General features: G+C 62.1%; 1 protein-coding gene across 1 annotated transcript in view; it reads left to right on the top strand.

Moving 5' to 3' along the window:
* The first annotated feature begins 8,899 nt into the window (after positions 1–8,899).
* LOC121269346 (solute carrier family 43 member 3-like) overlaps positions 8,900–12,403 on the top strand; it is a 110,227-nt gene continuing 106,723 nt past the window's right edge. Inside the window, exon 1 of the mRNA XM_041173898.1 lies at positions 8,900–9,074. Within this exon, the coding sequence (XP_041029832.1) occupies positions 8,900–9,074 (175 nt within the window). The remainder of the gene's footprint in view (positions 9,075–12,403) is intronic.

The following is a 12,403-nucleotide window of genomic DNA, read 5'->3' on the forward strand; positions in this document are numbered from 1 at the left end:
TGGCGAGCGGTGACACTGAGATCTACCTGTGTCCCAGCGAGGATGGCGAGCGGTGAGACCGAGCGCTACCCGTGTTCCAGCGAGGATGGCGAGCAGTGACGCCGAGCACTACCCTTGTCCCAGCGAGGATGGTGAGCGGTGAGACTGAGCTCCACCCGTGTCCCAGCGAGGATGGCAAGCGGTGACACTGAGCTCTACCCGTGTCCCGGTGAGGATGGTGAGCGGTGATGCCGAGCGCTACCCGTGTCCCGGCGAGGATGGTGAGCGGTGAGACTGAGCTCCACCCGTGTCCCAGCGAGGATGGCGAGCGGTGAGACTGAGTTCTACCCGTGTCCAGGCGAGGATGGTGAGCAGTGAGAATGAGCGCTACCCATGTCCCAGTGAGGATGGTGAGCGGTGAGACTGAGCTCTCCCCGTGTCCCGGCGAGGATGGTGAGCGGTGAGACTGAGCGCTACCCGTGTCCCAGTGAGGATGGTGAGCGGTGAGACTGAGTTCTACCCGTGTCCCAGCGAGGATGGCGAGCGGTGAGACTGAGATCTACCTGTGTCCCGGCGAGGATGGCGAGCGGTGAGACCGAGCGCTACCCGTGTTCCAGCGAGGATGGCGAGCGGTGACGCCGAGCGCTACCCGTGTCCCAGCGAGGATGGTGAGTGGTGAGACTGAGCTCTACCCGTGTCCCGGCGAGGATGGCGAGCGGTGACACTGAGCTCTACCCGTGTCCTGGCGAGGATGGTGAGCGGTGAGACTAAGCTCTACCCGTGTCCCGGCGAGGATGGTGAGCGGTGACACTGAGCTCTACCCGTGTCCCGGCGAGGATGGCGAGCGGTGACACTGAGCGCTACCCGTGTCCCGGCGAGGATGGTGAGCGGTGAGAATGAGCGCTACCCGTGTCCCAGCGAGGATGGTGAGCGGTGAGAATGAGCGCTACCCGTGTCCCAGCGAGGGTGGTGAGCGGTGAGACCGAGTGCTACCCGTGTCCCAGCGAGGATGGCGAGCGGTGAGACTGAGTTCTACCCGTGTCCCGGCGAGGATGGCGAGCGGTGAGACCGAGCTCCACCCGTGTCCCAGCGAGGATGGTGAGCGGTGTGACCGAGCGCTACCCGTGTCCCAGCGAGGATGGTGAGCGGTGTGACCGAGCGCTACCCGTGTCCCAGCGAGGATGGCGAGCGGTGAGACCGAGCGCTACCCGTGTCCCGGCGAGGATGGTGAGCGGTGACGCCGAGCGCTACCCGTGTCCCAGCGAGGATGGCGAGCGGTGAGACTGAGCACTACCCGTGTCCCGGCGAGGATGGCGAGCGGTGACGCCGAGCTCTACGCGTGTCCCGGCGAGGATGGCGAGCGGTGACACTGAGCTCCACTCGTGTCCCGGCGAGGATGGCGAGCGGTGACACTGAGCTCCACTCATGTCCCGGCGAGGATGGCGAGCGGTGACACTGAGCTCCACTCGTGTCCCAGCGAGGATGGTGAGCGTTGATGTCAAGCGCTGCCCGTGTCCTGGCAAGGATGGTGAGCGGTGATGCCGAGCACTACCCGTGTCCCGGCGAGGATGGTGAGCGGTGCCACTGAGATCTACCTGTGTCCCAGCGAGAATGGCGAGCGGTGACACTGAGCTCCACTCGTGTCCCAGCGAGGATGGTGAGCGGTGACGCCGAGCGCTACCCGTGTCCCGGCGAGGATGGTGAGCGGTGACACTGAGATCTACCTGTGTCCCAGCGAGAATGGCGAGCGGTGACGCCGAGCGCTACCCGTGTCCCGGCGAGGATGGTGAGCGGTGACACTGAGATCTACCTGTGTCCCAGCGAGAATGGCGAGCGGTGACACTGAGCTCCACTCGTGTCCCAGCGAGGATGGTGAGCGGTGACGCCGAGCGCTACCCGTGTCCCGGCGAGGATGGTGAGCGGTGACACTGAGATCTACCTGTGTCCCAGCGAGGATGGCGAGTGGTGACACTGAGCGCTACCCATGTCCTGGCGAGGATGGCGAGCGGTGAGACTGAACGCTACCCGTGTCCCGGCGAGGATGGTGAGCGGTGACACTGAGCGCTACCCGTGTCCCAGCGAGGATGGCGAGCGGTGAGACCCAGCGCTACCCGTGTCCCAGCGAGGATGGCGAGCGGTGAGACCGAGCGCTACCCGTGTCCCGGCGAGGATGGCGAGCGGTGACACTGAGAGCTACCCGTGTCCCAGCGAGGATGGCGAGCAGTGACACTGAGCACTACCCGTGTCCCAGCGAGGATGGCGAGCGGTGAGAATGAGCGCTACCCGTGTCCCAGCGAGGATGGTGAGCGGTGAGACTGAGCGCTACCCGTGTCCCAGCGAGGATGGTGAGCGGTGAGACCGAGCGCTATTCGTGTCCCAGCGAGGATGGTGAGCGGTGAGACTGAGCTCTACCCGTGTCCCGGCGAGGATGGTGAGCGGTGACACTGAGATCTACCCGTGTCCCAGCGAGGATGGTGAGCGGTGAGACTGAGATCTACCCGTGTCCCGGTGAGGATGGCGAGCGGTGAGAATGAGATCTACCCGTGTCCCGGCGAGGATGGTGAGCGGTGAGAATGAGATCTACCCGTGTCCCGGCGAGGATGGCGAGCGGTGAGACCAAGCGCTACCTGTGTCCCAGCGAGGATGGTGAGCGGTGACACTGAGCTCTACCCGTGTCCCGCCGAGGATGGCGAGAGGTGAGACCGAGCGCTACCCGTGTCCCGGTGAGGATGGCGAGCGGTGAGACCAAGCGCTACCTGTGTCCCAGCGACGATGGCGAGCGGTGAGACCGAGCGCTACCTGTGTCCCAGCGAGGATGGCGAGCGGTGAGACCGAGCGCTACCTGTGTCCAGCGAGGAAGGCGAGCGGTGAGACCGAGCGCTACCCGTGTCCCAGTGAGGATGGTGAGCGGTGGGAATGAGATCTACCTGTGTCCCAGCGAGAATGGCGAGTGGTGAGACTGAGCTCTACCCGTGCCCCGGCGAGGATGGTGAGCGGTGAGAATGAGCGCTACCCATGTCCCAGTGAGGATGGTGAGCGGTGAGACTGAGTTCTACCCGTGTCCAGGCGAGGATGGTGAGCGGTGAGAATGAGCGCTACCCATGTCCCAGTGAGGATGGTGAGCGGTGAGACTGAGCTCTCCCCGTGTCCCGGCGAGGATGGTGAGCGGTGAGACTGAGCGCTACCCGTGTCCCAGTGAGGATGGTGAGCGGTGAGACTGAGTTCTACCCGTGTCCCAGCGAGGATGGTGAGCGGTGAGACTGAGATCTACCTGTGTCCCGGCGAGGATGGCGAGCGGTGAGACCGAGCGCTACCCGTGTTCCAGCGAGGATGGCGAGCGGTGACGCTGAGCGCTACCCGTGTCCCAGCGAGGATGGTGAGTGGTGAGACTGAGCTCTACCCGTGTCCCGGCGAGGATGGTGAGCGGTGACACTGAGCTCTACCCGTGTCCTGGCGAGGATGGTGAGCGGTGAGACTGAGCTCTACCCGTGTCCCGGCGAGAATGGTGAGCGGTGAGACTGAGCTCTACCCGTGTCCCGGCGAGGATGGTGAGCGGTGACACTGAGCTCTACCCGTGTCCCGGCGAGGATGGCGAGCGGTGACACTGAGCGCTACCCGCGTCCCGGCGAGGATGGTGAGCGGTGAGAATGAGCGCTACCCGTGTCCCAGCGAGGATGGTGAGCGGTGAGAATGAGCGCTACCCGTGTCCCAGCGAGGGTGGTGAGCGGTGAGACCGAGCGCTACCCGTGTCCCAGCGAGGATGGCGAGCGGTGAGACTGAGTTCTACCCGTGTCCCGGCGAGGATGGCGAGCGGTGAGACCGAGCTCCACTCGTGTCCCAGCGAGGATGGTGAGCGGTGTGACCGAACGCTACCCGTGTCCCAGCGAGGATGGTGAGCGGTGTGACCGAGCGCTACCCGTGTCCCAGCGAGGATGGCGAGCGGTGAGACCGAGCGCTACCCGTGTCCCGGCGAGGATGGTGAGCGGTGACGCCGAGCGCTACCCGTGTCCCAGCGAGGATGGCGAGCGGTGAGACTGAGCACTACCCGTGTCCCGGCGAGGATGGCGAGCGGTGACGCCGAGCTCTACCCGTGTCCCGGCGAGGATGGCGAGCGGTGACACTGAGCTCCACTCGTGTCCCGGCGAGGATGGCGAGCGGTGACACTGAGCTCCACTCATGTCCCGGCGAGGATGGCGAGCGGTGACACTGAGCTCCACTCGTGTCCCAGCGAGGATGGTGAGCGTTGATGTCAAGCGCTGCCCGTGTCCTGGCAAGGATGGTGAGCGGTGACGCCGAGCGCTACCCGTGTCCCGGCGAGGATGGTGAGCGGTGCCACTGAGATCTACCTGTGTCCCAGCGAGAATGGCGAGCGGTGACACTGAGCTCCACTCGTGTCCCAGCGAGGATGGTGAGCGGTGACGCCGAGCGCTACCCGTGTCCCGGCGAGGATGGTGAGCGGTGACACTGAGATCTACCTGTGTCCCAGCGAGAATGGCGAGCGGTGACGCCGAGCGCTACCCGTGTCCCGGCGAGGATGGTGAGCGGTGACACTGAGATCTACCTGTGTCCCAGCGAGAATGGCGAGCGGTGACACTGAGCTCCACTCGTGTCCCAGCGAGGATGGTGAGCGGTGACGCCGAGCGCTACCCGTGTCCCAGCGAGGATGGCGAGTGGTGACACTGAGCGCTACCCATGTCCTGGCGAGGATGGCGAGCGGTGAGACTGAACGCTACCCGTGTCCCGGCGAGGATGGTGAGCGGTGACACTGAGCGCTACCCGTGTCCCAGCGAGGATGGCGAGCGGTGAGACCCAGCGCTACCCGTGTCCCAGCGAGGATGGCGAGCGGTGAGACCGAGCGCTACCCGTGTCCCGGCGAGGATGGCGAGCGGTGACTCTGAGCGCTACCCGTGTCCCAGCGAGGATGGCGAGCAGTGACACTGAGCACTACCCGTGTCCCAGCGAGGATGGCGAGAGGTGAGAATGAGCGCTACCCGTGTCCCAGCGAGGATGGTGAGCGGTGAGACTGAGCGCTACCCGTGTCCCAGCGAGGATGGTGAGCGGTGAGACCGAGCGCTATTCGTGTCCCAGCGAGGATGGTGAGCGGTGAGACTGAGATCTACCCGTGTCCCGGTGAGGATGGCGAGCGGTGAGAATGAGATCTACCCGTGTCCCGGCGAGGATGGTGAGCGGTGAGAATGAGATCTACCCGTGTCCCGGCGAGGATGGCGAGCGGTGAGACCAAGCGCTACCTGTGTCCCAGCGAGGATGGTGAGCGGTGACACTGAGCTCTACCCGTGTCCCGCCGAGGATGGTGAGCGGTGAGACCGAGCGCTACCCGTGTCCCGGTGAGGATGGCGAGCGGTGAGACCAAGCGCTACCTGTGTCCCAGCGAGGATGGCGAGCGGTGAGACCGAGCGCTACCTGTGTCCCAGCGACGATGGCGAGCGGTGAGACCGAGCGCTACCTGTGTCCCAGCGAGGATGGCGAGCGGTGAGACCGAGCGCTACCTGTGTCCCAGCGAGGATGGCGAGCGGTGAGACCGAGCGCTACCTGTGTCCCAGCGAGGAAGGCGAGCGGTGAGACCGAGCGCTACCCGTGTCCCAGTGAGGATGGTGAGCGGTGAGACTGAGTTCTACCCGTGTCCAGGCGAGGATGGTGAGCGGTGAGAATGAGCGCTACCCATGTCCCGGCGAGGATGGTGAGCGGTGAGACTGAGCGCTACCCGTGTCCCAGTGAGGATGGTGAGCGGTGAGACTGAGTTCTACCCGTGTCCCAGCGAGGATGGCGAGCGGTGAGACTGAGATCTACCTGTGCCCCGGCGAGGATGGTGAGCGGTGAGAATGAGCGCTACCCATGTCCCAGTGAGGATGGTGAGCGGTGAGACTGAGTTCTACCCGTGTCCAGGCGAGGATGGTGAGCGGTGAGAATGAGCGCTACCCATGTCCCGGCGAGGATGGTGAGCGGTGAGACTGAGCGCTACCCGTGTCCCAGTGAGGATGGTGAGCGGTGAGACTGAGTTCTACCCGTGTCCCAGCGAGGATGGCGAGCGGTGAGACTGAGATCTACCTGTGTCCCGGCGAGGATGGCGAGCGGTGAGACCGAGCGCTACCCGTGTTCCAGCGAGGATGGCGAGCGGTGACGCCGAACGCTACCCGTGTCCCAGCGAGGATGGTGAGTGGTGAGACTGAGCTCTACCCGTGTCCCGGCGAGGATGGCGAGCGGTGACACTGAGCTCTACCCGTGTCCTGGCGAGGATGGTGAGCGGTGAGACTGAGCTCTACCCGTGTCCCGGCGAGAATGGTGAGCGGTGAGACTGAGCTCTACCCGTGTCCCGGCTTGGATGGTGAGCGGTGACACTGAGCTCTACCCGTGTCCCGGCGAGGATGGCGAGCGGTGACACTGAGCGCTACCCGTGTCCCGGCGAGGATGGTGAGCGGTGAGAATGAGCGCTACCCGTGTCCCAGCGAGGATGGTGAGCGGTGAGAATGAGCGCTACCCGTGTCCCAGCGAGGATGGTGAGCGGTGAGAATGAGCGCTACCCGTGTCCCAGCGAGGGTGGTGAGCGGTGAGACCGAGCGCTACCCGTGTCCCAGCGAGGATGGCGAGCGGTGAGACTGAGTTCTACCCGTGTCCCGGCGAGGATGGCGAGCGGTGAGACCGAGCTCCACCCGTGTCCCAGCGAGGATGGTGAGCGGTGTGACCGAACGCTACCCGTGTCCCAGCGAGGATGGTGAGCGGTGTGACCGAGCGCTACCCGTGTCCCAGCGAGGATGGCGAGCGGTGAGACCGAGCGCTACCCGTGTCCCGGCGAGGATGGTGAGCGGTGACGCCGAGCGCTACCCGTGTCCCAGCGAGGATGGCGAGCGGTGAGACTGAGCACTACCCGTGTCCCGGCGAGGATGGCGAGCGGTGACGCCGAGCTCTACCCATGTCCCGGCGAGGATGGCGAGCGGTGACACTGAGCTCCACTCGTGTCCCGGCGAGGATGGCGAGCGGTGACACTGAGCTCCACTCGTGTCCCGGCGAGGATGGCGAGCGGTGACACTGAGCTCCACTCGTGTCCCGGCGAGGATGGTGAGCGGTGACACTGAGCTCCACTCGTGTCCCGGCGAGGATGGTGAGCGGTGACACTGAGCTCCACTCGTGTCCCAGCGAGGATGGTGAGCGTTGATGTCAAGCGCTGCCCGTGTCCTGGCAAGGATGGTGAGCGGTGACGCCGAGCGCTACCCGTGTCCCGGCGAGGATGGTGAGCGGTGACACTGAGATCTACCTGTGTCCCAGCGAGAATGGCGAGCGGTGACACTGAGCTCCACTCGTGTCCCGGCGAGGATGGTGAGCGGTGCCACTGAGATCTACCTGTGTCCCAGCGAGAATGGCAAGCGGTGACACTGAGCTCCACTCGTGTCCCAGCGAGGATGGTGAGCGGTGACGCCGAGCGCTACCCGTGTCCCGGCGAGGATGGTGAGCGGTGACACTGAGATCTACCTGTGTCCCAGCGAGAATGGCGAGCGGTGACGCCGAGCGCTACCCGTGTCCCGGCGAGGATGGTGAGTGGTGACACTGAGATCTACCTGTGTCCCAGCGAGAATGGCGAGCGGTGACACTGAGCTCCACTCGTGTCCCAGCGAGGATGGTGAGCGGTGACGCCGAGCGCTACCCGTGTCCCGGCGAGGATGGTGAGCGGTGACACTGAGATCTACCTGTGTCCCAGCGAGGATGGCGAGCGGTGAGACCGAGCGCTACTCGTGTCCCAGCGAGGATGGCGAGTGGTGACACTGAGCGCTACCCATGTCCTGGCGAGGATGGCGAGCGGTGAGACTGAACGCTACTCGTGTCCCGGCGAGGATGGTGAGCGGTGACACTGAGTGCTACCCGTGTCCCAGCGAGGATGGCGAGCGGTGAGACCCAGCGCTACCCGTGTCCCAACGAGGATGGCGAGCGGTGAGACCGAGCGCTACCCGTGTCCCGGCGATGATGGCGAGCGGTGACACTGAGCGCTACCCGTGTCCCAGCGAGGATGGCGAGCAGTGACACTGAGCACTACCCGTGTCCCAGCGAGGATGGCGAGCGGTGAGAATGAGCGCTACCCGTGTCCCAGCGAGGATGGTGAGCGGTGAGACTGAGCGCTACCCGTGTCCCAGCGAGGATGGTGAGCGGTGAGACCGAGCGCTATTCGTGTCCCAGCGAGGATGGTGAGCGGTGAGACTGAGCTCTACCCGTGTCCCGGCAAGGATGGTGAGCGGTGCGACTGAGATCTACCCGTGTCCCAGTGAGGATGGCAAGCGGTGAGAATGAGATCTACCCGTGTCCCAGCGAGGATGGTGAGCGGTGAGACTGAGATCTACCCGTGTCCCGGCGAGGATGGCGAGCGGTGAGAATGAGCGCTACCCGTGTCCCAGCGAGGATGGTGAGCGGTGACACTGAGCGCTACTCGTGTCCCGGCGAGGATGGTGAGCGGTGAGACCGAGCGCTACTCGTGTCCCGGCGAGGATGGTGAGCGGTGACACTGAGATCTACCCGTGTCCCAGCGAGGATGGTGAGCGGTGAGACTGAGATCTACCCGTGTCCCGGTGAGGATGGCGAGCGGTGAGAATGAGATCTACCCGTGTCCCGGCGAGGATGGTGAGCGGTGAGAATGAGATCTACCCGTGTCCCGGCGAGGATGGCGAGCGGTGAGACCAAGCGCTACCTGTGTCCCAGCGAGGATGGTGAGCGGTGACACTGAGCTCTACCCGTGTCCCGCCGAGGATGGCGAGCGGTGAGACCGAGCGCTACCCGTGTCCCGGTGAGGATGGCGAGCGGTGAGACCAAGCGCTACCTGTGTCCCAGCGAGGATGGCGAGCGGTGAGACCGAGCGCTACCTGTGTCCCAGCGACGATGGCGAGCGGTGAGACCGAGCGCTACCTGTGTCCCAGCGAGGATGGCGAGCGGTGAGACCGAGCGCTACCTGTGTCCCAGCGAGGATGGCGAGCGGAGAGACCGAGCGCTACCTGTGTCCCAGCGAGGAAGGCGAGCGGTGAGACCGAGCGCTACCCGTGTCCCAGTGAGGATGGTGAGCGGTGAGAATGAGATCTACCTGTGTCCCAGCGAGGATGGTGAGCGGTGATGCCCAGTGCTACCCGTGTCCCGGCGAGGATGGTGAGCGGTGACACCGAGCGCTACCCGTGTCCCAGCGAGGATGGTGAGCGGTGAGACCGAGCGCTACCCGTGTCCCGGCGAGGATGGTGAGCGGTGAGACCGAGCGCTACCCGTGTCCCGGCGAGGATGGTGAGCGGTGAGACCGAGCGCTACCCGTGTCCCGGCGAGGATGGTGAGCGGTGAGACTGAGCACCACATGTGCGGGAGGGGGTGGAGGAGGGAGCGTCGGGTCCAGTGCTGTTTCACGCCGTGCGCGGGCGGAGCTGCCTCAGGGAGATTGATGTGCTTTTTAAAGATATTAAAAACGTTACAAATCATATTGAAACACGTCCCTTCCTGTGACTGTGTCACACGAGGCGCAGCATGTTTTTATTTTTCATAGAAAATGTTTTTATTCAATTAGTAAAATCTTCAGGAAAGCTCATCCCGCTCTGTGGGTGAAGGTTCCTAAAAACACGTCAAGGCCGCTTGGCCTTTTCGCCTGCCCGCTGACCGAAAGGGTGGATGGGCAGCATGAATTTGGACTTAATTAGTACATCAGTGGCCTTAATGGACCTTTTAATTATCGGCGGGCGCTCACCCCAATGTCACTGCAAGTCATTTTTACGCCTAGGCGTATGGGTCCCACTCTCGCAATGCCGGGTGTATAATTCTCCCCGTGGTGTCACTGACAGGAAGCTCTCCCTTGGGACCGCATGTCTTTGAGCAGCGCACAAAGTCCACGATGGCCTCTGCAGCGCAGAAGGGCAGGGAGGCAGCCTCTTCGAAATGCGCATCGTCCTCATGCCGATCGACAGGGCTGATGGATAAAGGCTGTTGGCCTGACCCGGGGGAACCCAGTCCATTGAGGACCACAGATTAATGCATCTTCAGAAGGAGAGGAGTACGCACACCAGAATCTCAAGGTCAAATGAAGACAGGCTTTGAAGAGAGTGGGCCTTGCAAGGCCTCGATGTAACCAGAGGAATTGGCAAAATGTGTGGGCTGGTTCCTCAAACTCACTTAAACAGAGCATCAAACTCTGGGCATGTAATATCTATGGGGAGGTGGTGTCCTAGTGGTATTGTCACTGACTAGTATTACTGATACCCAGTGTAATACTCTGGGTTCAAATCCCACCAGTACAAACCTCTGTAATTATAATGCTGATGTTGACATGAAACCTTTGGTTCCCCTCATGTGAAATCTGCTGTCCTTACTCTGAAATGCCCCTTGAGCATGGGGCGATGAGGGGATGGCCTGAAAATACTGGTCTAGCCCACATCCCTTGAATGATTTTTTTTAAAGAAAAGGGTTCTGGCAGGATAGTGATTCAAGGTGCAGGGGAGATTGGCCAGAATGGGGTGAGGAAGTTCAGTGAATGTGGAGAGGTTGGAGGAGGAATTGGGTTTGTTCCCCTTCGAGCAGAGAATGCCTTAGGGGTGACTGAATAGAGGCATCCCCAGTGGTGAAGTGTTTCGACAATGTAAATAAGGAGAAGGAAGGACCCAGGTTTCAGTCAATTGTCAAAAAAACAACCTGGAGGAGGTGGAGAGGAGGAATGAGGAGGGATGGATGGAAGGAGGAATGAGGGGGAGGGAGGGAGGAATGAGGGGTATGGAGGGAGAGAGGAATGAGGGGGAGGAGGGAGAGAGGAATGAGGGGGAGGAGGGAGGGAGGAATGAGGGGGAGGAGGGAGGAAGGAATGAGGGGGAGGGAGGGATGAACGAGGGGGATGGAGGGAGGGAGGAATGAGGGGAGGAGGAGGCAGGGAGGAGGTGGAGAGGAAGGGGAGGAGGTGGAGAGGAGGCAGGGGGAAGAGGTGGAGAGGAGGAGGGAGGAATGAGGGGGAGGAGGTGGAGAGGAGGACAGAGGAATGGGGGGAGGAGGAAGAGGAGGTGGGGGAGGAATGAGGGGGAGGAGGTGGAGAGGAGGAGATAGGAATGAGGGGGAGGAGGAAGAGGAGGTAGGGGAGGAATGAGGGGGAGGAGGTGGAGAGGAAGAGGGAGGAATGAGGGGGAGGAGGTGGAGAGGAGGAGGGAGGAATGAGGGAGAGGAGGGAGGGAGGAATGAGGGGGAGGAGGGAGGAAGGAATGAGGGGGAGGGAGGGATGAATGAGGGGGATGGAGGGAGGGAGGAATGAGGGGAGGAGGAGGCGGGGAGGAGGTGGAGAGGAAGGGGAGGAGGTGGAGAGGAGGCAGGGGGAAGAGGTGGAGAGGTGGAGGGAGGAATGAGGGGGAGGAGGTGGAGAGGAGGAGAGAGGAATGAGGGGGAGGAGGAAGAGGAGGTGGGGGAGGAATGAGGGGGAGGAGGTGGAGAGGAGGAGATAGGAATGAGGGGGAGGAGGAAGAGGAGGTAGGGGAGGAATGAGGGGGAGGAGGTGGAGAGGAAGAGGGAGGAATGAGGGGCAGGAGGAAGAGAAGAGGGAGGGAGGAATGAGGGGGAGGAGGAAGAGAAGAGGGAGGAAGGAATGAGGGGGAGGAGGCGGGGGGAACTGTTTTAATGAAGGAGGTCATTGTAATCTCGAATGCAGGATCTGAAAGGACACTGGCAGCAGAGTCAATAGGAAGGTTGAGAAGAGAAATTGATTAAATATTTGAAGTTGGAAGATTTATGGGGTTGGTGGGGGTGGGGGAGGGGGTGGGGAAGGGGAAGAGTAGGTGAGAATGGGACTAATTTGATCGCCCCTTCAAAGGGCCAGCACGGGAAAAATGGGCAGAACGGCATTCCGTCATTCCCAACTCCTTTCCCTGGAACTGCGTTTTCCTTTACATTTCCTGGAGTTAATTCCCTCACGCCAACCCCTCCAACATCCCAACAGGCAACTCCCTAACCCTAACCCTAACCTGGTGGGATGGCTCTTGGCAGCTGATCCTGGGAGTGGAGCAGCCCAGACAATGCCCCGAATGTTTCCCGGCCCACACCTCCTGTAAGCACACTCCGTGCCAATGCTGGACCCCCTGGCCAGCTCCATTTCTGATAAAAACAAAAAACTGCGGATGCTGGAAATCCAAAACAAAAACAGAATTACCTAGACAAACTCAGCAGGTCCGGCAGCATCGGCGGAGAAGAAAAGAGTTGACATTTCAAGTCCTCATGACCCTTCAACAGAACTGATTTTTCTTTACAATGAGAGGGGTGAAATATAAGCTCGTTTAAGGTGGGCGGGGTGGGGGCGGGGAGAGAGAGAGAGAGAAGTGGAGAGTGGGGGGTTGTTGTTGTAGGGACAAGCAAGCAGTGATAGGAGCAGATCATCAAAAGATGTCACAGATAAAGGAACAAAAGAACTAATAGTTGAAGTTGGTGA

The sequence above is a fragment of the Carcharodon carcharias genome, chromosome 24 (genome assembly GCF_017639515.1).
Source record: "Carcharodon carcharias isolate sCarCar2 chromosome 24, sCarCar2.pri, whole genome shotgun sequence".
Lineage (NCBI taxonomy): Eukaryota > Metazoa > Chordata > Chondrichthyes > Lamniformes > Lamnidae > Carcharodon > Carcharodon carcharias.